This window comes from Serinus canaria, chromosome 9 (genome assembly GCF_022539315.1).
Source record: "Serinus canaria isolate serCan28SL12 chromosome 9, serCan2020, whole genome shotgun sequence".
Taxonomy (NCBI): domain Eukaryota; kingdom Metazoa; phylum Chordata; class Aves; order Passeriformes; family Fringillidae; genus Serinus; species Serinus canaria.
In genome coordinates this window covers 4,698,023-4,725,446 of record NC_066323.1, presented here as the reverse complement: position 1 = coordinate 4,725,446, position 27,424 = coordinate 4,698,023, and the positions used below count along the sequence as shown (strand labels likewise).

The following is a 27,424-nucleotide window of genomic DNA, read 5'->3' as shown; positions in this document are numbered from 1 at the left end:
ATTGAATAGTTTATTTTCTAGAGCCACTTTATGATAGAAGTGTCAGTGCATATTCAGTTCAGACGCTCATTGTGAATTGAAAAGGACCAAAAAAACAAAAAAAAATCATGGACTGGACACATTGATCAAGGGGAGATTCATGAATATATTAATAAAAAAAAAATTCAGGCCTATCACATGGTATACTTTATTAGGAATAACTACATAGATAATCAGAATACAGTTGTAGGCTGGAGCCCAACAATGTTTTTTTTTTCCCACATAAAAAAAGTAAACTTTCATAAAAGCTTGTTTAGCAAAGCCAGAAGCAGTGTTATTTTAAACAATTTATTTACATTGCTCAGATTGACACAAAGAGATATAAAAAACAGTGCAGTCTGACACATTCAAAAGCATCACTAGTTACATATAGATACAAGACAAAACACAGGTGGTTAAAAAGAAACCAGAAGTTGTGAACTCCTGCTAATACCAACAGTTGAACTGTTAATGTAATGCAGAAATTTACATATTCAGATAGTTTGTGAGAGTGCATTGCAGGGTACAAACTGTTCAGAGATGACAGAAGTGAACATAGTTTTAAAGGAAGACATAAATACATGAGAAAGCCTAAAAGCCTTAGGAGTTGTACACTGAAATCTGACATGCCAAAATTGGACCCTGAAGTTCCAATGTCACACCAATAATCCTGTGCATTAAATAATGATTTGTTAACCAAGTATGGGGAGTGCATGGGGGTTTGGTTTTTTAACAACCCTACTAAAGAGGAGTGTAATTCTTTTCCTCAAAATTCCACTTCAAAGCAAGACAAAGAATTTAATTGATCATTTTTGGTGGTCAAAGCTCCTCATACCACTGTGTTTACAGTGAGGCTGCAGGAAATCATAATCACAAAACTCAATTCTATTTAATTATAAACAACTACATTTATAAAATATCTGGAATAAGCAGCTGTACAACAGGTTAAGTGTCATACTTGAAAGGTCAGGTACTTCATAATATATGTCCATTTAAGAAATCCACAATTCAAACATTAGAGTGCTCTGCCAGTAGATGAAGTTAGGCAAGCATAAGAGTCATCCAAACTAGCAGTAAATTATGTGATCATCATCTTCATTTCAAGATCTGACAAACCAGTTTATTGCCTGGAGGGGACAATTTCCATTGAAGAAAATGTTTGTTATGCTGGTAAGGAAATAAATCTGTACAAGGGAATACTGTGTTTAAATGAAGGCCAAGTTACTTATTCCACTGATTGGCTGGTCTGCTTCAACACAACTAAACCCCCCTTGTGATTAACTTAGTGTCATCTAACATTTTGCTAATCATTGCTAAGTGCTAATGACTAAGGTACCATTAATGTCAGCCACAGTCACTGCCCAGCCTCCTGCCGGCCAGAGGCACAGAGCAGAGTCTGCCCCACCTGCCTCACACCAAGTGGGTTGTTGATCTGCTTAATGTGTGACTCCTCTTTTCAAAGATCGAGGGAAGGCTGACCAAGGAAGGAGAAGGAACACCCTGTTGGACAAAAAAAAAAAAAAGGTTATTGATCATATATGAGCCAATTTCAATAGTGCAGCAGTCATTTCAACCTTCACATTTCATACAAGGAATGTGTGAGTGCAGAAGAACTCAAAGATTGGCAGCTTTTGAAACTACTGATTCAGCATTTTGAGAGTTGGAACAGGAAACTTAACATATTGTAAAAATTGCAGAAGATACATTTTTTTTCCCTTGTTACCAGCCTTGAGAGATTTGGAATGCAAGAACATGTTTCTGAAGAGTGGCTGTTAACAAGTATTAGTATACATCTTGCATCACTTTTTGCAGTAATAATCTCCCTCCAAAATGAAGGCAAGATACACTATGATAATCTCTTAGAGAAACAGAGCTCCCCCTCCAATCCTACAACTTGCTGTATTATCATCAGCTCTGAGCCCCAAATGAGATGCTGAACACATGTCTCCTTGGCCGCAGGAGGCAACAGACATCCCAATGATTTGTCAGAGCTTGCTTTAGCTGTGCCTGGATGGGCACACACCAGGCAAGAAGCTGACTTTTCTGATGCTTGGAGAATAAGCTGCTTCTGAGACTTAATTACTGTGAAACCAACACATCAATATGTAGCACTAAAAGTAAACCTCTTTGGATTAGCTGAGATTTTATATTCTTTTCACATTAGACCTCAAGATACTTGCACAAGCATCCTCTGTTGCTCTTAAACAGCCAGCCAAGCTTCTCAGCACATCCACAGGTCACAGTAGTTGGGCAGCTTTTACACCTGCATGCTTCAAGAATCTTTTAAATAGGGATATTTTGGGCAAGTAAGGGAATACACACTTCACTGTGAACAAGCCCTGTGCCTGTTTATGGCATGTCCTCCATTTGCAATATCTGAAAATTTAACCCTAAACTCCTCTTTATGGAGCAGCTCTTATTAGGCTTGAGTCTTTGATACGAGATTTTTTTTTATTTACAGATAAGAGAATAAAAACCTAAAATCCCAGGTAAAATGAGCTGCTCGAGACTTCCTCACAACCAAGTTATTAAAGTTCTCAGAACTCTGGCTAGTGAGCAACATGGCCATTTGGACATGAAACAGTGAGGAATTCAACTGCAAATCAACTTAAAAAAAAAAAAAAAGTCCAAAAAATTACATTTAAAAGTTTGTGATAAAATAAGTTTGCACCCAGAACCACATGTGATTGCTGACTCCAACCCTGTGCATTAGAGGACATTAAAGAAGAACCCAATACCACTTGAAGCCCTTTGTGCATTACAGCTGTACCATGCTTCTTAGCTTACAGCACCCAGGATTTCTTGCTCACTTCACTCAGGATCTGATGCACAGAATTTCCCAGCACCATGCTGGTTATCATCTCCAGCATCAGCACAAGTGGCAGTAACAACAGGGAAAGCACATGGCCTGTCCAAGGCATGACCATTTAAGCTTTCCAAGCTGGGAGAGGTTTTTGCTTCTAGAGCATTTGGAAGATGAGTATTTGAAGAGCCAGGACACAGCACAGGTCGAGGCTTGGAGCTTTGAGAGCTCCAATCAACAGAACTGGAGCGATGGACATTAACAGCACATTTGGCAGATCCACTTAGGCTGCACGTGGAAGAGGAACGAGCAATCTACAATTAGGAGGGATTTAAGAGTTAGTTCAAACAAGAAAAAAAACCCCCAAGTATCCAAGCTTTATTGCTATTTTTTACTCTATGTTTTGGGTTTTTTTTTCCTGCACCAAAAAATTCCTACATAAGTGCAGGCCAAGATGTAATTTAAATAAAACAATATGTCTGAATAACAGCTTTGACTCTTAATGGACTCAGACAGGTTTCCTGCAGTTTTAGTTTCCTATCAACAACTGCACTGGTATTCCAGCTTGAGGGGCTGGAATCCAAACTTTTTTTCCTCTCAACCTTATAAATGAACCAAAAAGGCTTTATGCAAGTTCAGTGGAGTGTGGCATTGGTTAAAAAAAAAAAGTCACAACACATGTCCTGCCAAGCTGTAGCTTATTACCACAGGTGCAAGAGGTCTGGGAAGAATCTGAAACAGGAACATGGTTTTCCAAGTTTCTAAGATTTTGTGGAAAACAAGTATTTTTGTCTGGGGTAGATATGCCCAAAAAGAAAAGTACATGACGTGAAAATTAATGAGAAATGAGATACAGTGCTGTATCAAAATGAAGACAATTAGAATGCAAAAACAATTGTTGCCATAATCATAATAGAAGGAAGAAAATCTCACTACAGAAAACTAGGCTATAGCCCCATTGGTAGATGATTTTTTTTTTAATTTCCTCTAAAGCAAGGGAGTCTGCTGTGATACTTCCTCCCTTAATGCTTCATATTTTCTCATGTGGGAGAGCAGGGCTATATCTTTATGTTGTACAATTTAATGGCCACTCAAACATAGTGAATTACCTCAGCATTGAAGTACTGACACATCAGTCAGTAATAAAAAGATGAAAAGGATTCCCTTTTCTTGGCCTTCTGTCCCACATACTACAGACTAGAAAGCAGGTGTTTACTCATCAAATTTACTCAAACACTATAATAAAAAGCAAAGATGATGAAAAGATTCCTCCAAATCTAGTCTGCTTTACTAGACTGTATTAGGAAATTGAGTTTGGCCTAATGTAGCACGAGAAAGCTGTAACAGGCAGGCATAGCAGAAGAGTTGCAATATGTAGAACAATATTTTATTTTACCAAGTTTTCTTGAACATTTACGAGGAGATAATTCCCTTGTTGTTTACAAACTTGCAGGCTGCAGTATCTATGTTTCTCTACCCTTCCTTCCCAGTTTGTTTCACAGGATGTCTGTCATCTCACTACTTTGACTGAAACATTCACCATACTATTCAGGGTTGTACACCACATTTCTACTTAGTGTTCAAAATCAAAAGCATGAACCAATATAAGACTTGTGTTGCAACTTTCTCACTCTCAGAAGAGGAAACATCCAGTCCCGAGCAAAAAAGATTGGTGGGCTTTTTCAACTCAAATGTGTAAGGCAACCCCCAGTTTCTAGTGCATCATGATTTTTCTGCATTTTCAGGAAGCCAGGCTTCTCATTCAGCTCTTGAAAATAATATCCCTATGAATGCAGTTAAAAATATTTTTTCCCCACTGTGGATGTTGGAATTACTAAAGTGAGAGCAGCAGCAGCCACGAAAGGAGGGTGATGCTGAGAAGGTGCCCTCCTTGGCAGCGCAGCTCACTCACCGCGAGGGAGGAGGTGCTGGTCAGGCGGCTGCCGATGTAACTCTCGGTAGAGCTGGGGCTCCGCCCTTCCGTGGCGCTGTGAGACATCAGAGCCCGGCGCAGAGCTCGCTTGGGTGTTTTGGAGAAAGAAAAGGCTCTTGTGACCTGAGGAGGTTGACAAGTGGTTAAACACTGCCTAAAACCAGGCTGTAATAACTGCTATTATACAGGCTACCATTCTGAAAATCTCTGGGATGTGTATCAAGTGTTGGTGGTTGGATCACAACCAGCCAAACACCCACACCTAAAGTGATCAGACTTTTAAAGGCTTCCCATCATCCTTACTCTTCTCATTCTGTCCAAATATGAGGACAACACAGGAAGAAGAGAGGAGAGCAGAGATTCAGGGAGAAGTCAAAGCAAGGTTTGGTCACCAAGGCTTTCCCACATCTCTCAGCCCTGCAGAGTCAGACCTTCCCCTCCTTTAAGTTGCTTCTCAATTTTGCATTATATTTAAAAGACTCAAAGTATTAAACAGCCTAAGTTCCACAACAGAGTGAAAAATGGCTACATAATACTTATGACTGTAATACTTAAGACTATATATACAGATATTCCAAAACCTTAAACACCCCTCACCTTCTTTCTTTAAGGAGATTATTTTTAAGAGTTTTAGTTCAGATTAAGTTTTTCTTGTCATTACTGTAAATACGACAAACCACCTGAAGAGGAATCCCAGCACAACTCTCTGGATAAAAAGCACTATCTTACCTTTTTTGATGTTTTCTTTATTGCTCTGGATGCTCTGCTTAGAGTACTGTCCATATCTTTAGTATTTACTTCGACTGAATCAGGATCAGCAACATAAATGAGATTTTCCTGTAGACAGAAATAGTCTTAAAAATGGTCAAATATCAGCACTTGCCAAAATATAGTTTTCTAGTGCATTAGGTCAGATTTAGAGGGTTTAATAGCCATATTCCTTATTTAACTCTTTACACAGTCCAGCAGCTATTTGTTTTCAAGCCATTTTGTTAGATCAACAGCTGGTGCAATCAGTTTGAAACCACTTCATCAGTCGTTTCACATTCAGTTTGTCTGATTCAGTTTCAAGTCCAGGGCTGACCAAATTAAAGGCAGTAGTTCTGAGGCATCCCCAGGGAGTTTCCAAGATAAACATTGCTTTATTCCACTGACACATCTAGCACATTTCTGAAGGGAAATCTTGAGAACTCCAGCTGTCAAACATTAAGACTAAAGCCTTTCAGCTTAAGTGCAATACATGTTGCAGAACAGCCACGACTTTTGGGGTTTTATCATGCCTCATTCTTAAACTCCAGCATGTGCAAAGCAATCTCTGGCTACCTACTTACAAAACTGGGAGACAGAGGGGGCACACATGGTAGTGGGAAGTTGCTGGGATGATTTTTTTTGCTGTTTGTTGTCTGCATTTTGAGAAAAGACATTTTACACTTAAAAAAAAAATCTCAGAAGGACCCCAGTCAGCAGCTTTATGGCCCTTCCTAGGGGCTGAGGAAGAGTAGCCAAAGCCTTTGCTGCCACCAGGTGGCAAAGTCAATGTTATCTCTATTCACATGATGCTCTAGAAGTCTAAAACCAGGCAAAAGTGCTTAAATTGAAGCTCAATTTGACATTTAAATAAGCAAGAAAGAAGTATTATATAGTTGGTACAGAAATTATAACTAATGGGATTCAGCAAAGTAGTTTACAATTTGCCAGCATATGATTGAGTGTCTTGGGGCAAGACATTTCTTGCAACCATTTCTTACACAAAGGTTTAATTCCTATTAAAAATCCAAGTTATATGTTACACAAAATACTGATGATAGGCAACACACAGACTAGAGAAAATTAACACTTCCACATCAGCACTTTTCATACTCAGTACCTGGATGGGAAGGGAAACCACAAAGCCCAAGTCTCTTATTCCTAATTCCCTAGACCACAAAACACACAAAATAAAAGATGCTGTTTTCATGACTTAATTACCTCTCCTGTAACAAAAATGTCTTTAAAAATCACAGCCAAATATTGTTATTTAAGAATACACTGCAGAACATAAGCCATTTCCAGTTTATACCAAGTAGCTTCAGCTGCATGTATTGCACACATTTTCAGCAAATTGAGATGACTGATATGCATAGACTTTTACATAATTAAAATATCAGCTGAAAGCCTCTTGCTGTAATTGGAGAGGATCTACTCCTCAAATTAGTGGTTTTCTGCCTATAGAAAGCTCACATGCTGAATTTCTAGAAATGTGACAAGGCCAGTGCCTCCTTTATTTTGCTGTTTTTTTTATTTCCTTGTTTTAAGGCTGAGATTTCTGTCTCTGGGAGTAAGATGCTTCATGTCTCTTGCATTATAGTGGAGATAAGGGGTAGAGCAAAGAACTCAAACTAAAACAGAGTTGATCCAACACAAACGATCAACAAAACACAGGGATTGTGAATTCAGAGATAGCTGTGAAAGAACCAAGCTGAACACAATTCTTGTTAGAACTACAGTGCAGAATTGAATCATACCCTTTCACCATCACAAATTAATTATAAATAATTTTTGATTTTTAAGCACTACTTAGCTTCTGCACAAACTAACTTCCAGGCTGTTTCCTTTTCTACCTTTTAACACCCACTTGCAGGCGTGTTAGCACAAATGTTTTCTGCTCTACTTTACCTCAGGCATGTCCACTATTAAATTCTTTCACTTCAGGTGCTTAAAGCCAAAAAGAGGGAAGAGTCTCAATCAGCAGTATGGTTCCAGAGTACTTACTGCATCTGCTTTACAAATAGTGTTGGCCACCTGCCGACACAGCATCTTCAGCCAGTCCTCCTTGCAAGGGTCTTCAGTTGTCATCTGGAAACTGAGCAGCTTGTTGTTGAGTTCTGTAGGTGGCCTCACAACTAAGGCAAAAGCTTTCTGGCAATCTACGTTTTGTTAAAAAAAAAAAAAAAGCAAGAAGTTATTAAAAAGAATAATAATTTTTTCATATAATTCAGAGGGAACTAGAGACAACATGATTTGGTGTGATGATTTTGTCTTTGTTTACACACTAGCTCTTGTATCATTTTCAAAAGCTGTTCTGTCCACAGCCATCATCAAGAGGCTGCAATCAGCTATTCAGGCAATAGCTGAACAACCAAATAATCTGCAGAGCAGTCAGCCTCACCTACCCTCTTTGCCATTTCTCTTCTTAATTGGGTTTCTATGTTCAGGTGCTTCAGAGTACATAAAGCAGAACACATGATGGGCATATCCTCACTTACACCAAACACCAAATCTTGCCAGGATAGAAATCTAGAAACTGGTGTGACTAGATTCTTTATAAGTCACTATCAAGGCTGAAGCAGTATGGCAAAGCAGACAGAAAAATAAAGTCATCTTTTAAGATGCCAAGCACAACTCCACCTGAGCATTATCATCACCAGTTAGAAGAAAATTTGGTTTCACACCAACAGGACTTTTCTCTGGCCAGTCTAATGCTCTGGGCTGAAGTTTAAGGTTTGGTTTTTATTCTGTAAATCCAGAGCTGTCAAGTGTTTAACTCTGTTTATTTCATACTGCCAATTGGTTGGCTTAGGCTAATGCCATCTAATGCCATCAGTTCTGCCAAATTCAGCATCCTGCAGCAATTCTCAAAAAAGCCAAAAGGGTGTCAGTACAAGGAATTCACAAGCTCATACAGAGATTCAAACAGCTTTTACTAAAATCACATACCTAACATACATACAATAAACACACCTTAGCATTCCATCCCACAACAGCAGAAGCTTCCTTCCACCTTGAAACACAGTTTAATTAGCTACCACAGCATTCAAAATACACAGACCTTCTGTCTCCCTGATGTCCAAGACTTTCTTGATCTGGGAGAGAGGCATGAGAACAACATGCTTGAGAGATGCAGGAGGCCTTGTGTGGCCATGGGGACTCTTGAAAGCTCCAATAACTTTATGCCGTTTCCTCGCAATCTGTGGTTAAATAGAATAGAAAGGGTCAGTTGGAAGAGCTCTTGCCATTCTTTCCTTTCTATATTTTTTACCTTTTTTGCCTGTTACACCAGGCACAGAAAATCTTGCTACTCTACCACATAAATCTTAAAGGAATTAACTTATCTAAGTATTCATTGCCTAAAGCCCAAGTGGCCCAGCAATATTTGTTATCTGGCATCAAACCCTCAGCTGAAAAATACAATAAATTTTTTAAAAATACCTAGAGATGAAGTAATTTTGCATTACAGACCTCAGTTCTACCCTGCATAACAAACAAGAGTCCTTTGAAATCTACCACAAGGTAGTCTGGATTTAAACAGAAAAGACAACATCTATATGCATGAGCCAACATAAGGTGTGGTGTGTTATGTCCTAGAAATATCACTTGCTGTTGTTTATGCATGCAGCCATTGAGCAAGCTCTGCATAAAAACATGTAAGGTACTTGCGTGTTAAAGTAATGCATCTTGTTGTTTATCTCTTGTCCAAGAGACAAGCCAAGAAGCTTTATTAAAAGTGGTTTTATTTTCCTTTCCTTCCTTTATGAGAAGTGATGAAACTGAGTCAACTCAACAGGGAGAGTTCATCACTAGTCACAAGAACAGGCTTTTCTAAGGGCTGCTTAGGACAGCACTAATTTTGAATTATTTTGAAGTTGGTCTTCTATGAAGACCATGTTCTTCACAGCTGCAGACAGCAACAAGTACTTTATGAAAGTGTCCTTTACAAATTCAGTTCTTCCACATTAGTCTCCAAAACCCAGTTAGATTATTCTTCCCCTCTAGTTCTTCCTCACATATTTTCAGTTTACAGCATATATTACAACTTTGGTTTTTTGGCAGCCTAAGAAGAGACAGATCTACCAAGGCCCACTATTCACTCCCATTATATACAACTAAACTTTAAAAGGACAAACAACCTGAGGAGTCAAAGACTCCAGCGCTTTTTCATCCACTGGTGCTACTCAAAGTTCTATTCAGATAAAGTTTTTTTTAACATATTAAGCTGCTTTTATGTTTTGACTCAGGCTGCAAGGCATAAAAGGCTACATTAACATCTCTCAGCCACACGAGGCTTATACAATAGTTAATGGAAAAGAAATATCAGCATGTGTTGACCTATCAGCTATCTGTGACTTAGAATTTTGCCTCAAAAGGTCTTAAATTCTACTTATTTATATTCACGTGTAGTGTCAAGCCTTTTACAATTCAGTTCATGAGATGCACTGGTACAGTCACCTTACCTCTAGGCAATCATTGAACAGAAAGAGTGTGACCTGCTCCCCCCTGTCACAGAGGTCATCCCCAAGTGCCACAGTTTCCAGACGCTGCACCAAGCTGCGGTGGGAGGACAAGAGATTGGCCTAAATGACAAAAGCAAAAAGCTCATTAAGCATTTAGTTCAAGAGCTGGATTACTGCTTGCTTACAGCTTAACACTAGCAATCTGTTTAAACCAGCACTGTTGCCTTGTAGCCTCACACATTTTTGCAAAGGGAATAAAGTACTGCAGTCATTTAAGAGATCTGCAGCTTTGGAGAAATTACTTACTGGACACCCATCCACTTCATAGACAACGTCAAAGAACTGCCTTTGTGCCTCTGTTTTTCTTTTGTCTTCATTAATGTGTCTAAGGAAAGCATATTATATTAACCTTCAATACCAAGTAACAGTAAATGGATGCACTGCATTTAAGACACACAAAAATAATAAAGCTAAACATTCAGGGAGTGAATTTACACAACAGCACTTGCCACAGTTGCCTGAAGAAATAACCGAAGACCACATGAAATCACATAGGAAACTTCAGCTCTAGAACACTGCTCTTGTCACACTACCAGCACTTGATACACCAATCAGTTAAAATAGAATTCCCCTCCCCTGCCCTGCAATATTTTGAACCAGAGACTGACACAACTCCATTCTTTACAGCCTGCATTTTGTCTCCCCCAAATCAGGACTGCAGCTCATCAAGCAGCAGATCCAAGAATAATTACAATTTAAAAGTTGTTGTTAAAACTGGACAAACATTTACCCAATTAATGCAGGAGTTCTTGTTGCTGGAGACATACGCTACACTTCAAAAGAGGTGAGACTTACAATCTAAACAACTTCAGCTTTCAGCTAATTAACTCATGTAACAGTGCCAAGAAGAGCTAACACAGGACCAGAAGAAAAATTAGTCTCCCACCAGAAGTCTGTCCTTTCAGTAGCTATAATGCATAGAAGTAAGATTTAAAGACAAAAAACCCAGTTCTTCTATTCCAGAGGGAAAATATAGAAATAAGAGTTGGAACAGAACAGAGGACTGGGGACAGCCCCTGCTGAGGCAGGGGGTTAGCAGAGGTTCAGGTACAAGTGCTGGGGAATGTCACAGACTCCTTCAGAGCTCCAGCACAGAACACCAAAGTGACAACAGCAGCCAAAAGGAGGCTGAAGAACACCTACAGTTATGTTTACTTGCTGTTTTCCTTGTGGCAACATAACACTGACAATTTAGGAGGAACAGAGGGGTGTAACTGCAGTATGTTTAACAGTATGTTCCATAGAAGCAACATGACTTACGTCATCACCTCCTTTAATGATTCAATAGCTCTCTCTAGAGTTATTTTATCTGGGTTCTCTTCTGCTGTATGTTTCTTAATATCTACAATTAAAAAAAATATAAAGAAATAAAAACTCCATACATATTACAAGTTCCTGAAAAGAAACATGAAATTAAACTGAGTTAAGATAAGCTGACTGAAGACATCAGATCTACCCTGGAGTCCAAGTAGCACTAATTAAGTGGGGAACAGAAGCTGTCCAGACATCTCATTAAGAAAAAAAAAAAAAAATCTGTACAAGACAGAAACCAAACCCTTAAACTATTAAAAAAAATGAGGTGCAGAGACAAGCACAGAAGTCTTTTTCCACCTGAAGCAAAGGGTGATGTGGATTTTTTATTATCTTTATTAACAAAAGCATTATTATAGCAAGTGGTTGATACCAGGTGGAACACATGAAACTGTGAGCCTTGTCAATATGAATTGCTCTCTAGTTTATGTTAGTTTCATTTGAATCTCAATTATATTCTTGTTTGAAGAGACAGAATTGTCAGTGCAAACTGTTCCTCTATCTGTATCCTGCATACAAATGTATGAACAAGTGGAATTTAGACAGAATTTATGCTTTCTTCAGTAGTGGGTCTCACTGACTGCCAGGGATCATGGTTAATTCACATAATCAGGCTTGTTTTAGATGAGAAAAGTTGTTTCTAATTATGACAAAAGGTAGACATCATCTTATGGCTTTAACACTTTCACAGACAAACTATAAAAATCACATCTCTAGGTTACCATTTAGTAGTAGGGCAACACTGGGCAGCCTTTGAACAGGACGGATAAGGAGCTCAGCGAGGCTTTGGCGGCCACATTCAGGTTTAGCTTGATTTATCTGGGGAAAAGGAAATAATGCTTACTTTTTTTTTTTTTTTTACACACATATACACAAGAAAACCACAAGATCAGAGAAAAATTCCCTTCCTTGAAATTAGCATTGCTATACAAGTGTGAGAATTGTTTACCACAGTCATAACAGAGCATGTTAAAAACTACATTCTTTCCAAAAGTACCTAGTGATTTATATTCTCAAAATGTCTAGTTTTAAAAGGGTCCATATCAATCCTTCAGCTCTTGTTCCAGCTAATATGGAGTGGGACTAGAGTTGATAGGTTCTCTTATTTATTCCCCATCTTTTAGATATCAATACTTGGAGGTAATTCCTAGTTCCTCAGAAAACACAAGCAGAAACTGTCAGTGTTTGATACCTGACTATTTAGATATAGGTGTTAAAGCTACACTGCACTATTAAAAGTACACACATATCTGAAGAGATCGAGAGTCTTAAGGCTCATCTTCAGATAACTTCCTTTGAAGATCATCTTCCTGTTAGATCTCCAGTTAGGCTCCTATTCATTAGTCATGAGAATGCTGAGAAATTCTACCTCCCTGGAGCTTCACAGCTGCCCAAGAAAAGTTAAAAGCTGTTTGAGAAAGACAAGTCTCACAGGGAGGGGACCAGTCAAAGCAGCAGCTCCAGTTATCTTCACAGAAAAGAGAAGACATGTATTTGGGAGAAACTTTTTTCCAGCAACAAATGCGTATAATCAAACCACCTTGAAAGCTGTTTAACAGAGAAGGAACTCAGACTTTTTCTGAAAGGGTCTTAGGAGGAGGTTGAGGGATTGAAGTTCAAATCCTTTCTATTTCTGTCTCACCAAGAGGTGTCTGCATTTCTTCAAGATTTCAAAATTTCACATCCTTCCATCTACTGCATTCAGTAGAACATGGTAAGAGCCCGCACGTTCTACTCATAGAGTTAGTTCTGCAGACACTTACCTTTAGGAAGGCATGAAACCTTGGTTTCTGCTTTTCACATCTTGTAATCGTCTCCTTGCTCATTTCAAAGAAATTCACAAATGGAGGGTATGTTTTCAACAAGTCTTTTGACTGAAAGAAACAACTGTTAGGGCTCTGCTTTACATATTATGTATCCTTGTACATATGTTCATATGCCCTGAGCCATACAAAGTTGCTCAAAGGCACATTGCAATAAAGAATAATAAAAAATGTGTTGTAAACCCATACGTGTTCTCAGAACAAGTTAAGACATTTTTGCATGCCAGATGCCCCAGATTGATGCTGCTGATTAAACGCAGGCTGCTTTCACCAGCATCAAGCAAACATGACAATCTTAGAAGCTGCTGAGCAGCTTGAGAGGAAGGCAGGTTGTCACCTACCAAGAGGCTTTTGGTGAGAATTTTGGAAATATCAGACAGGTACTTTTGCCAGTTACTGCAACCACCTTTTAAACCACCAGAAGCAATACCTTAGACTGAAAACTTTTGAATGACAAGTACTATTTGTCTCAAAATCATCAGATCAGCAAAATAATCACAAGATACCTAGCAACCTATTTATGTTAAAATACTTGGCAGTTCCAGACTTAGCCTTCCTGTTCTACACAGGACTCCTTATTCACTTACACGTTTCAAGTCTTGAAGAAAGAACATAAGTTTGTGAAAAGTTATTTTCTTAGTTCTTTACTATTGATCAGAGGCAGCAGATGGCTAAGGGCCTGGGAAGTGGCTTTTAATGTCTGAGTAAAAAGCGTGTCTGTAGCATTGCAAATTACTGTTCTCAAGCTGTAGCTATTTGTAGTTATAATCCCTCATACCTGTGAGCAGACATTAAAACTTGACATGGATTGTATCACCTAACTCAACTGAAAAGTCTAATTAAAAAAGACAGTGATACAAGTTGGAGGTCTTTCTCAGCAGTGCTTTGCTGGTGTTTGCTAGCTCCTAGAAGGGGATTGTTCATAAGGCAAGATAATAGTTGTAAGCATAAAGAAAGAAACAGGAACTTACATATTTGAGAATGATATCACCAATACTTTTGCTTTCAGTCCAGTTTATCATAAGATCTTCCAGGTCTTCCTAGAAGACATGCAGGGATGGGGGCAGAAAACAAGCTGAGCATAAAGTGCATAAAGCCATTAAATGGGATCACTATTTTGCCAAACACACATCATTAGGTGTGGTTTTGTGCTGACCAAACAGGCAATCCTAAAAGCTGCACAATTTTACATTCAGCCCCTCCAATCTACTGAGGGCTGAAAACAAGAGATGTCTGGCTTACTGAATATGTATATACAGCTGTAAATCAGTGCAAGTACAGCTTGGCAGCATGTCAGGACTAGCCAGCTCTGCAGCAAGATGACACTGCTGCAACCGACACAATACACAACACATCCCAAAGGAATACTGAGAAAGGATACCCAGAAGAAAGTTGAACCAATTCTAATTAAGACTGCACAACTTATCTAGGACTTAAGTCTATAAGACAGGATTGAAATAGAACTAGGATAGATTCCACTTACTTGCTACACCAGGATGTCAAGGAAAGTGAGACCAAGCCTGTTAAGCCTATATGAGCTTGATAAGGATCAAGCTCAATCACCATCAGATAAGAGGTACAAGAGGGCACAGCTGAAGGTTCAGGATTCACCTTCAGTGAAAAGGATTTATCACTAATATTGGTTTGTTGCTGCCACTGCTCATATCTTTATAACACCAAAGATGAAGGAAAACACAACAACTACATCAAAGCAACACTCTGCTGCAAGTGACTTCAATTTGCCACATGGACACACAGCTCTGCTTTCATCTCTGTCTCAGTGGGCACACTTCAATAGCTGGTGTGATTAACCAGACTGGACCCCACTGGTTGGAAAAAAAACCAACAAAACCTGTACAAACCAATCACCAAGTTGCAGGTATCCTGCAAATCTCTCTACTTTAAAAGCCCACAGAGGAAGGTTGCCAGAAATAGGCAGATGCCACTATTTGAAAGAGTATGTATCAGCACCAGAAGAGTTTATACCTATCCAGCAGACACAACTGAAAACATGCAAAAAAGATTCAAAGTGTCTATGAAGGCTTCCCCTGCGGGAGAAGGTGCAGCTTGCCTTGATTTTAGTGTGCACATCAAGAATATCTGGAATGCTGCCGAATATGGTCTTGATCTCTTCCTGTGCAAGGATTGGTCCCCCAAGTTGTCCTTCCTTCTCCAGTGGAACTTGAAACAACTGATGAATTAAAAAAAAAAAAAAAATGTTAATGCCCTCCCAATAGCCAACATTATGTTAGAAATAGTTATGAAAGCAACAGTGTTTTCCTTCTGGATCAGAATTTCCTGCACTCACAAACTTGAGATGTCTCCATTCAGCAGGAGTGGGTTTTGGAGAGTGGTTTGAAGATACAAACACTTAGTTTGATACATCTCTACAGCATAACCCCCTCTCATCTCTTTCTACTCACACACATCTTGGCTCATTCTTTAAGCAGATAAATCAGCTGCAATAGAAATAAACTTTCAAGAAATTAAGCTCTTCCTGTGAGTTGTTTGCTATTCTGTTTTTCTTGGAATAATTTAAAAAAAAAGATTTTTTTCCCCCTCTGCCATCTCTCTTTACTCACTAATATCTAAAATATTAGTCAAGAAGATCTTATTTTCCTGACACTTCCAATTTCCATATATATTGCATTACCACTGCAGATCCCAGATTAGAAATTGTATTTTCCAACCTGAACCTGAGTGTTTTTATATGTCAGTAAAATTACATGAGGCTGTTTATATTGTCATTTTCCTATGAAGCTTTGATGCACCCAAGCCCTCAAAAGCCTGCAGATCACAGATTGAAAATATTGATATAAACATTGGCTATCTTATTACATTTGACCTGGACTGGCTTTAAAACCATCTTACCTGAATAATTGTTGTCAGAATATCAACATAGTTACTTTCTGTCTGATACAATTCCTTTGCAACCTGCCATCTTGCAGACTGCTTGAGAGGAAGAGGAGTTGAGTTTTTGGAAGGTCTTGCACAGGATTTTGGTGTTTCTGATGAAATAGATATTCCCAAAAGAAAACAGAGCTTTATTACAATAGAAAATAGAGCTTTATTACAATAGAGTCCCTAAAAAAAGCTCACCCTCAAAGACAAATGAAAAAACTTCAGAATTATTAAGTGAAGATAAGTTTGTTTTTTTTTTTTTAAGGCTATATTCTAGATTTATCAGGGCTCTTTCAAGAAAATGGCTCTCTTTATTACAGCCTACTTATGGAACAACAGTAATACATTATTCCTCAAAATTAGACTGAAATTAATAAGCCATTTATAGGCAGGTCAATGATTTGACCCTATTATTAGTTCCTTATTTTGCAGGAAGCAAGGATTAGGTGCTGAACATTACTTATTTGTACACTAGTACAAAAGTGCTTTTCTACTTCCACTTTGCCATGTAAACAATCATCTCTCAGCTGCCTGCCATCCTTGCATTAAGTGTGTAGCTCAAAACCATGACTGTGGAAGGTGGACAGGTGACTAAAGTCAGCCCTTCCACATACCACTTACCATTTCATCCCAAAGAGGGAAGGAGAAAGGCCCAAGAAAGTAATTTCTCTTAAAGCTAAAGCCAAGATGGACATGGAACAGTTCATGAGTTTTAAATATTTGCTCATGTATTGGATCTCAGAGACTATACTGTCTTTTTTTATATCAAAGCTCATTACTGCCATAGTTAAAAATGAAATAAGTACCTTTCCTTTTGTTTCCAAAATAGTAAGTTTTGAGACTGACTGCTGCTGTTGGATTAGAAGAAAATTCCTTACCATGGGTAACAAGAGCACTAGCATCACCTAAGAAGGCTGATCTTCCCTGAGTTCCTTCTGAATTATCACTTATGCCTCTTTAGGAGCTCTTATGTGATTTGAGTTTGCCTTTTTAAAGCATTAGCAGCTCCAGATACCTCCTCTCTATGCTGGAACCAGACTTTTTATAAAACACTTGGGGTATCAGCTTTTAACTAACCCAAAATTTCGCAGCTCTTCTCTGCACAATAACCACGTGCAGAGACCTTTAAAACTCTGTCCATTCACTCAAAACCAATTGTTGATTTATATTCTTGTGAAGTTTTAGACAAGACAGTTTGCTGTCACAAACAGTGTTGCCTCAAAAGAACATTTCAAAGACCTAGGAGTGGGCCCTGCAGGAATTTTCCCTTTAACTCCTCTAGAAAAGAATCTTTGTCCTCTTTCCTCCAAGTGTCCTATGGAGAGTGTTTTTAGATGATTTACTGTTGACTGTGCTGCTAATTTGCTACAGACTTCCAGCAGAGTATTTGAAGCATTCTGGAGTAACACTCAACTGTACTCCCTATTTATCACCTCTGTATCCATTCCTTCAGATATGAACACGCTTACTGTGATGACAAGAGGCAGCTTGGCCTGTGTCTGAACTCTTCACTCCAACTTTTCCCTCCACACTTTGAAAAGGGAAAAGCCTGGAATTACATTGCAAATCTATAGCAGAACCTGTAAGATTTCCCTACCACCACCATTTCCACCTGCATGCAAGAGCTGTTAAACACAAAGTGTGGCTAAATGGAAGGTTTTAGCTCTACCTCCATTGGCAGTGCTTGACTCTGGAGTGTTGGAAATATCCAGCAAGGAGCCAATAGAGAGGGAATGTTCAGCTGAGGGGCGTTTCCGAGGAGGGAAGGGGGACATGTCTGTTTCCCTGGTCAGCTGGGCCAGAGTCTCTTTCAAGCGGCGCCGTTTGCGGTTGCTGTTGGGCGTGCTCAGGGAAAGCAGCGACACCGACTTCTTGAAGTCAGGACTCTCTGACTGCAGGGAAAGAAAACTTCATTCAGGGGGTTCATCCTCTGTGTCCACTTCAACTCAGTGCAGAGATTCACAGAGACAACACAGAAGGAAACTTCTTAGGGAAGCCAAGGAAAAATGGGTGAAGATTTTCCTTCCCCCCCCTGCCCCCTTTAAAATAGAAACCACAGTGGCATTTTGTTAGACTAAAAGTAAAAGCTTTGGGAAGCAGAAAAAAAGTTTCTATTCCAAATTAGTACTCTATGTATAAAATTTATAATGGATTACCTGGAACTTAAATGCTGCTTTAAAACATCTGATCTCTGGCCTCATACACACTATGTTGCATGCTAATTTTACCACCAAAATATGCTGTGCATTGTGTGAGTGTTCAACATACCTTCTCAAATAAATACATGGACTCTCCAGCTCGGGCATCCATTTGAATGCTTCCCCAAAACCACTAAAGGAAAAAAGAAAACACACTTTATAAACACATTACAGAGATTCACCCAAAGTTGAAAATATTCAAAATAACCTATAATAGTTACACAGTTGGCATGGAAGATATTTTTTCAGAATAAGAACACACAGTTCTACATAGCAGCATTCTCTAAAGAATTTTCAGCACTAACCTCTTGCTTTACAACATACAGTTTTTTTAAAGGTTCAAATGGAAGATCTTTTACTGTACTTTCTTCAACCACCAAGTGCGTACACCTTTCATCACCAACTGGTAAATAATGTCCTCCTAGATAAAAAAAGAGGCAAATAATCAGGAAAGAATACTCTTGTTAGAAATTAGTATCTCACTTAACAGTTCTGTGGCACTTATTATATAAACTCCACCCCATTCTTCCCAGAGGTTTTCATAAACAATCACCTTGCATTTCTGTCATTTCTTCCATGTTAGCTTTCTCATCATCAGAGAATCCCAAGAAACTTAACATGCAATCCTGAAAGGGAGGAACCTTGAACTGGTTTCTAAAGTCATCATCAGCTGCAGAGAAATCACTGAAAGAAAGCAGATGCACAAAGAAGTCACTTAAGTGACTTATGTCAGTATTTAAGCAGAAGCTCCCAACATTTCAGGTGAACAGGATGCAAAGTAAAGGCTGAAGGAAAATAAACACCTACATTTCATTCCTTTTCTCCCATGCCTTATAAATCCACTCAGCTTTCACAATAGGAATACCAAGACTTACAGCAATCTACAAAACAGGAAAAAGCATAAGTTATACCAAACATTTTCATTTTAATCTTTCCCACATCAAGAAAAATTTGTAACCTTCCTTTTACTTTTCAAGACAGATACTGCAAAAAGTGCATATATTCCTTCTAAAGTCATACCCAACTGCAGCTCCCCAGAGTTAGAATGTATGAATTCAGTGACTAGGAAATCAGATCAATAGCTATTTTGACATTTCCTCAAAAGTGCACCATTTTGTTAGTCTGATATCCTTCATCACTCACAAAAACACAAAATCAAATCTCTCTTCCAGTGGAATATGGGATCTTTTTTCTGCTTTTGATACTTTGTATGAAGAAAAATACTCCATCCTGCTTTTATCAAAGAGAAAGTGACTATTTGAAAGGTGACTGCCATGACTGCTTGAGAGATTGTACAGTTTTCTCCTTTGAGTCAGCAGAAAGGAGTGTGTGAAGAAAAACAGGACTTCTCTTCCAAGTGTAAGATTATAAAGAAAAACAAGGAAAAGGAAAAAAAAAGCAATATCCTACCAACAATTCAAACCAGGGAGAGTGAAGGGGCAGAGACATTGCTACATCATATTAAATAATAGAAAATTCTATAATCTGTTATTTACTTCTAAACTGAAGATAAGTGTCCCAAGTGATTGCCTTTTAGAATCAGAAAAGAAAAAGCACACTCATGTCTATTTATGCATAAAGGAATATTTGAATCCTCACCCATAACAAGTTTAAAATAATTTTTAGAAGACATGCACCAATTAAGGAATGAGGTTTTCTACAAGTTACCTCAAGTTTATTGGTTGGACAGACAAAAGCAGGCATTTGTTCATCACTGTCTTTACTACTGGTAGCTAATCGTGTTATTTACTATACTTGTCTATTTCAAATTTATATTATTTCAATCTCCCACAGAGACAAAAACATGCCAAAGCTAAACACCAGACAAAGACGAATACACCATTACAAGTTATTACTGTTAGTACAGGAAAAAACAGCAGCTTCTGAGCTGAAGTATAATGAACAAACACTCTACAAAAGCCAAATTCCAAAGGTTTCTATGAAACACCAACTCAAGCTTACATACTCTGAATTTGTCTCCATGTGTTGAGTTTGCCACCAGATGAGTAACTTTTGAGCTAAAGTCCCTTCTAATAATTCCACCCATGTGATGAACCAAGGTCACAAGCTTAACCTGAAAAATGAAGATGAAAAGTTTTCAGTATCTTTTGAAGAGCGAGTTCAGTACAAAAGTGGTTTACAAAGCAAGTTACAGGTTACATTAAATGCCTAGAAACAGAAATACTCTGATCTGTTCTTAAAACAACTTGCTCACATCGACAGAAGATACAGCTTATACTTCAAAAGAGCTATTAAGATTTATTTTTATTTCAACATTTAACACAGCCTTGCTGTGTAGCCTGAAGATTATCCAAGCCACCAGTACTCTCATGATCATTATACTTAATGCCTTCACCTTTCCCCACATGTTAGATTTGACTTTTTCCTTGCTGATTTAGTCAATTCTAGATCAAACTTAACTAACCCCAACACCAGGAAAAGGCTTTTGGCTTGGGTTTGGTTTTTTTCAGATGAAGATGTGGAGCCATATTGTTGATTCCCAGGTGTCCAGTAGGGAAATTAGATGGCAACTGCCTACTGAAATGGAAAAGCCACGTGCTTGAGTATCAAACAGAGTAAAGTCCTGATAGCGCAATATTATGACAAGATCACATGCCTGCAAAAGCTCGGAACAGAGCTACAAAGATTTACTTGCTTATTCTACCACATGTACAAAAAAAAAGAGAACACTACTGGGTAAATGTTCTTATCTGAAGCCTCAACTTACAAACCTTTAAGCCCTATTGAATTAGAACAGTTTAATGTCACTCAACAAAAATGTGACCAAAAATGACACAGACAAAATGACTTGAACCAAAGTTATGTTCCCATCTTCAAATATCTCTGCCTCTGGACATGCAAAAAACCAAAAGAACAAACAATTCATTCTCCCCATACAAGCCTGAGTCATGGTTAAACCCTATGGGTGGATGGAACAAAAGAGTATCTTGAAAATATACTTTACATGATTTTACCAATCCAAAGAAGAATAAATTACTTACTAATTCATCCTTCTTTCTGAATCCTGTAAAGCACAGTACCAAGTTCAACATATTTGCACAGTACAGTGGACGGCAGGAGAAAGGTAAAGGCTGAAAACAAGAGGAAAGCTCAGGAGTCAATAGCATACTGCACCCATTAAAGTTTTCACATTACCTTTAAACATTACAGTTATTTCTAGTATTAAAAACACATCAGACACTAGTCCAGGACTGTGTGTTCAGTTATACCTTAACTCCAGGCCTGCTGATAAAGTAACTAGAGCATCCCCAAGTCCTACAGGTAGCAGCCCATCCTTTTTATTTCCTCCCCAATCCATCTGCTCCACATTACAATTTTGGAAATATAAAGTGATTACTGGAGAATCATTTGTATGCTGCCTTTCCCAATAGCACAATCCCAACTGGTGATCAGCAACTCCCACAACTACAGCAGCAGTTGTAGCCTTACTCCTGTCTGCCTGCACTCTTTCACTATGTGCGATATTCTAACAGCATTAGAAACTTGCGTGTCTCAAAATTCTCTTGCTAGGAATGTTTATAACTGATTGGAAGAGCAAGAGGGATTCTACTGTGAACTCTTAGAACTCACTGCAGTGGGGAGCTAACTCATCTGATTTCAGCAGGAAGCACACACCTCTCCTTTCTGTGCACAGTGCAGCACGACTGGCGGCCCGATGACTCGGCAATCTGCCTTGCAGAGGTTGCTAAAGATGGGAGCTTGGAAGTCTGACACAACGAAGATTGTCTCAAATTCTGGGCAATCAGAATCTCCAAGCTCTTCTATTGTGTCTGTCTTTATGTAGGGCATTTTAATTTCCTGGATGCACAGGGGTGAAAGGGAAAGCATTACTCAGGTAACATATTTGCACAAGTGTAAAATTCACCTGATGTTTATTTTGGACCATTAGAAAAATGTGTGATTCGTATTTCAGGGACAGAGTTAGGATTTGTGAAAGCTGAATGCAATGCACTGTTCTCTAGCATAAGAATAGCTATGAACTGCTGCAAGCTTTAAGACTGAATGTCAAAGTAATTCCTCCTTTTGAAGAATCAGAATTCTGGTTGCTTAAGTAGTTTATGTATCAGTTCACACTGATAATGTAGCACTGGAAGGAGCTAGATAGAAAAAATAGCCTAAGCTCAAAAGATAAATGAAATTTCAGACTGTCAGAACAGCTTAGGGTACTGTGAGATGCTACTAAAAAGTAGCATCCAGTTTGCAACAGCAAGCTCCATGCTGCAAAACACCTACAGAACAGAAATAGGCTTTGTTCATTGCTTGATATTATTTAGGGATTAAAAAAATTTGTCCATTCCATTTTCAAACACTAGTTCCAAACTTTATCTCTTATGTCTTTCACACCAAGAAATGGAAAAGCATTTCTTGCACTTCAGTTTGAATGCAGTTTTCAGTTGAAAGAGAAGTCCATTGACAATTACAAAGCCAGTTCATTGCACAAACTTATGCGTGACTGAACATATGCATGCAGTTGGATGTCCCCATGGATATTCTGATGCCCCTGTTAGAAAAGAGCGACAAGTATTACTCCATATTTAAAAAAAAGTGCTAATTGGATGAGCTGTGACACCATCAGAACCATTAGCATATATTATGACCATTATGCCCAATTAATCCAAATTAAAGTGCGTGCACATTTCAGTCCCAGTGAAGTGTAACATGCTGCATGCAATTACATGTGCTGAATTGCATGACATACCATATGAATAATACTTTTTATTAGTTTTTCTTCTGATTTATCAGGGCTACTTTCCTTTATCTTTATAACAGGTACTTCCATTATCTTAATGGTCTGTGGAAGAGGAGAACTTTAGTACAGAAGCAAATTGGTTACTACAAGTCTGAAGGTATAACCTTCAGTGACTGTTTTATCTCAGGCCCACATACCTCCAAGGCTTTCAGAAGCTCCTCACGTTTCCCTGCTTCCTGAACCAAAACCACTCTTGTTTCTATTTGAGGCATTTCTTCTGCTTCGAGAAAAGCAAGGATAATATTTGTATTTTAGCAGAAAAATCTATGCAATGTCTAAATCAAGCAATAATGTAGAGAAGAACACAGGCAGTCAGTAGCCTTTCAAGATTCCTTACCAGGAGCAATCCTGAAAATAAATATTACTTTAAGAAGAGTGTCCTTTAATTAAGGCATACCAAATTGACTTAGAGCCCAAGCTTCCTCGTGTGAGGTGAAACAATCTGCAATTCATGACCAGTCAAAGCAAGAACTTAAATCAGGGGTAGGGAGGAAGAAAGACAACAAGCAAATGAAAACCCTAAAAAATTACAGGCTTAATGCTTCTAGCAGAACTAGATAGTGAGAACTGCTAGCAAATAGACAGCTGGTATCTTTTCTAGTTTCTGTGTTCCTGGCTGACAAGGTTCATTACTTTCTTGGTAACTGAGCAGTTACCAGGAATATCAGAACTGAGACTAGATGCCTTGTTCTTTTTTCCATGTCTTAATAAGCCTTCAAAATATTAGGAGGAAGAACAAGTGTTGCCTCCACGTCATTTACATCAACAGACCACCAGCAGATTTTGGCTACTACCTTCGAGGAAAACATTGGTGGTTGTTTTTTAATTTCAAGATTTGTTATTGAATTAATTTTGGGCTTAAGACTATTAATCTCTTCACCTCTCTACCTTATACCTATTAATCTGTCCACAACAGAGCAGCTGCAGTTTCCAAACACTGGTGTCAAAATGTCACCTGGAGTGATTTATTCCACAGAAGAGACAGCAAATGGAACTGACAGCTTTCTGTACAACAGCCACAAAATTCATTCAATTTGGGCTGTAACCCCAAATTTTCTTAATGAAAGGATTCCAGATCAACACCCTTTTCCCTACTCTATGTACATTCTGGAGCTCAAAGTACTTTTGGTTTTTCAAAACTACTAAATACCAACAAAGTAATCAGTCATTGCAAAAACCAAGCAGTCTTAAAATAAACTTCCCCCATTACCTTCAACATCCAGAACAGCTGCACGGAATACATTCTCTTTGGAGGTTTCTATAATTTTTGAATCAAGAACAGAAGAATCAGCCAAGAGGCTCCTCCCAGTTTCAGACACCAGAGTACTGCTGTCAGCCATGATTATGCTTTGTTTCTTTCTTCAACAGCTGGAAGGTGGAGAGGCCAAGCTCAGTTACACGGGCAAAAAGCTCATTCATAAGAGTCCTATGACCAAAGCTTGTCAGAAGTGACTCCAGAAAACAAAACATTCAGGCTCTTACTGAACTCCCACTCACACTGATAGAGCATCAAAAATAACACAACTGATAGAAAAGATGACAACAAAGTTGTTACAGAAATGGTTCTGTAATTCATCTGCACAGAGGGAACTTCAGCTCTGAGCACAGGCAAGAACAAACTCAAATGCTCATTTAAAAAAGCTGAACCACAAAGCAGTAAACTAAAAGCACTTGTTTTTTTCAGTGACAAACTATTTATAACCTACAGCTGAGACTAAAATTAGCATTGTTGATTTGAAACATTAGCAGAAGAATTAGGGTAAGTATAACATCTTGCTAAAATCTGGCTTTTCAGGTGAACTGGTTAGAGATACTGTGGTTAGAAATGAGCACCCAGAGAGCAGGACAGGACTATTTACTCTTAGAAAAATTAAAAAGCTTGAGAGTCTCTGCAAAGTTGATATGCACATATATGCCTAGCTGTATGGTCTGGTCTACTGTCCTGCATTAACTATGATAGAGTAGAAGTAGCCTTTCATCACCAGATAAAGAGGCCTTCTCTCCTCTCAAACACCATGGATCTGTGCTCTCCCTGCCCATGAGCCTTGTCACCTACTGGAAAGGCAGCATCCTTAACCCTCTCATTTTCTTGGAGCTACCTACCCAAATCCTGCAGCATAAAGCTTGTTCTCCGACACCTGCCCAACACACAGCCCATTCTCTGTCACACACGAGGCAGGCAGGGTGCAGTTCCTGTGACTCATCACACACCCAGGTTTCAATGTTTGCACAGTGAGATCAGGAGTTACCCCGAGCAGCAACTACAGCTGAACTGCTGTTGGATAATAACCCTTTGTAGCACTTGAAGTGAAATTGTTCTTGTGACTGCATGTGCCCTTTGAAAACAGCAGCTACTCAAATAATGCACTAGAGCATTGTCTGAAAGAGGACTCTTGAGGCAGTAAACCCCCTAGAGAACAGTACATGCTGTTTTTCAAATTGGGTAATGACCATCCCATTACACAGCAAAGTAAGCCAGAAGACAAAAAGCAATGGGCACTTTGGCACACCAGCAGTACAGAAAGACTGGGACTCGTGGAAGGGATTCAAATCTTCATAATGCACAAGTTCCTAATGCAGTGATGAGCAGTAATCAACACCACAAAGCTATCATTATTCTAGACATATTCAGCTACCAGACTTGCCACCTTAGTTTCAATTTCCAGGCCACACACAGCTGTGCATGTCCACGGAGTTGAGTTTCCTAGACCTATGTCCCAGTCACCCACCTCATTTTTCTCAGAGCAAGAGGAGAGAGTAACCTCGATCATAAAGAGTCTTTGGGGAATCCCCCGGCTAGACTGTTACAATGTCACCACCAGCAGCTGTAATCCAGTTACCAATTTTTTTGGCAGTGGTGGAGGGAAATATAATCTTGGTAGATTCAAACCATATTGTTAATAATGATTACCACAAGGACAATTACAATGTAAATTCAGAGGAACACAAGACCTCCAGTTAGAGGCACAACTAAACTTAAATCCTAGAGATTATTTCCTAGAAGTCTGAGACATCAGTACAGTTATTATTATACCAAGTAAAATGCACATGAACTCCCAAAGAACTTCACTGCATATCTGAAGAAGCCCAGACTTCGCTCTCGGCATTGATTTTTTTAATGGATTTTTCTAAATATTTCTGAGGTTCCATCCTGGGTGTGGTTTAAAATATTCCTTCTTTTAATAATAGCAATATTTGTCACTAAACTGACGGACTGATAGTGCCAGGATACAGAGGAGAACAAACAGCACATACAGACACAACACAACAGTTTTCCCTCACATAAAGAGCAAAAGTCAGACCACCATCACTACAGAGCTAATAACCCCACAGCATCACACTCAGAAATGACCTCCCAATAATTCACGGAAAGCCTGAAGGACACAAACCACCCAGAACCAAAATATGTTTGTTAAAGCAAGGAAAGGACAGTGAACACCTCCCACGCTGTCCATGTCCCTTCCGACGACCACCCAGGAAGGCTCCCGAGCGCTCTGCAGGGAGGTGGCCCAGGACAGGACAGGACAGGACAGGACAGGACAGGACAGGACGAGGGGCCGCCGCCGCCTCACGAGCCAGCAGGTGCCGCCGGGCCCGGGGCTCCGCCCTGCCCAAGCAGCGCGGCCGGCGGCCTGAGGAGCCCCGGGGCAGCGCCGGGGCCCGGAGCCCGGAGCCCCCACAGGTGCCCGACACACCGGACCCGCTCCGGGCGAGCCGCCCGCATCCCCCGGCCCCGGTACCCGCTCACCGCCGGTGCCACCCGCCGCCATCCGCCATCAGCGGCCGCCGCCAATTCAAAAAGCGAGCCGCCGCACTCATACCGCCGCCCATTGGCTGCTGGCCCCACCGCCCCTCTGTAAGCCGCCCCCTCATTCGCCACGGCCGCGAGATGCCCCGCCCACGTGCCCTTACTTTTCGGCACAACTGCGCCCTTCTCTCTCTCGGATTGGTCGCTGCACCTGCCACTCAGGCGGAGCGCGCTCCCATTGGCTGTGAGATGTTTCCTGGGCAGACGCACAGCGCTTGTTGCGGTACCGAGCGCAGGTTGCTGAGTGGGCGGGGGGGGACGAACTCTGCGCTGACTGGCTGCTGGGAAGGGCACACTCTGCGCTGATTGGCTGCCGCGGGGTTTGAACGCTCGCAACGGCCGCGCCCAGAGACCCGGATGGAGCGGGAGTGGGAAGAGGTGCCCTGCCCTCATGGCCCTCTCATGGCCCCTGTCCAGCCGCCCTGCACACCAACGCTGGGCACCAGGAGAATGCCGCTGTGGTCACCGCAAAAACATTAATACTGATAATAAAAAATAATAATAAAAAAAAAAACCAAACCGGTGTGCGTCTCTTGTAGTGAGTTTCAGAATAATCAGTTCGTAGGAAACAGGAGCGGCCGGGAAAAT

At 39.7% G+C, this 27,424-nt stretch overlaps 1 protein-coding gene across 6 annotated transcripts; it reads right to left on the bottom strand.

Annotated features, from left to right (window-relative positions):
• Positions 1 to 313: 313 nt before the first annotated feature.
• ECT2 (epithelial cell transforming 2) lies at positions 314 to 26,884 on the bottom strand. Of its 6 annotated transcripts, none has more exons than XM_030227301.2 (25): positions 26,777 to 26,884; positions 24,239 to 24,396; positions 23,166 to 23,248; positions 22,978 to 23,070; positions 21,894 to 22,076; positions 21,260 to 21,349; positions 20,224 to 20,331; positions 19,065 to 19,138; positions 18,811 to 18,941; positions 18,563 to 18,678; positions 18,328 to 18,390; positions 17,729 to 17,951; positions 16,030 to 16,166; positions 15,230 to 15,349; positions 14,130 to 14,198; positions 13,099 to 13,209; positions 12,058 to 12,154; positions 11,285 to 11,366; positions 10,271 to 10,349; positions 9,965 to 10,084; positions 8,563 to 8,701; positions 7,506 to 7,660; positions 5,484 to 5,591; positions 4,734 to 4,877; positions 314 to 1,518 (listed from the first exon to the last, which is right to left on the bottom strand). In XM_030227301.2, exons 2-25 carry the CDS (start codon positions 24,366 to 24,368, stop codon positions 1,429 to 1,431), a joined length of 2,745 nt encoding a protein of 914 aa, XP_030083161.1. In that variant the 5' UTR covers positions 24,369 to 24,396; positions 26,777 to 26,884; the 3' UTR covers positions 314 to 1,428. The 6 variants fall into 6 exon arrangements, with proteins under 6 accessions (XP_030083161.1, XP_030083162.1, XP_050834042.1 ...); XM_030227302.2 differs by having other exon boundaries at positions 26,769 to 26,878; XM_050978085.1 differs by having other exon boundaries at positions 23,166 to 23,245; positions 26,769 to 26,878.
• Positions 26,885 to 27,424: the final 540 nt, after the last annotated feature.

Excerpts from the sequence above, each read along its gene's own strand:
- ECT2 (XM_050978088.1), bottom strand. The coding sequence starts at position 24,368 with ATGGCTGACAGCAGTACTCTGGTGTCTGAAACTGGGAGGAGCCTCTTG. Across the intron at positions 13,210-14,129 it reads GTGATATCATTCTCAAATAT|TCAAAAGACTTGTTGAAAAC; the intron begins GTAAGTTCCTGT and ends TGTTTCTTTCAG. Across the intron at positions 7,661-8,562 it reads GGACATCAGGGAGACAGAAG|ATTGCCAGAAAGCTTTTGCC; the intron begins GTCTGTGTATTT and ends AACAAAACGTAG.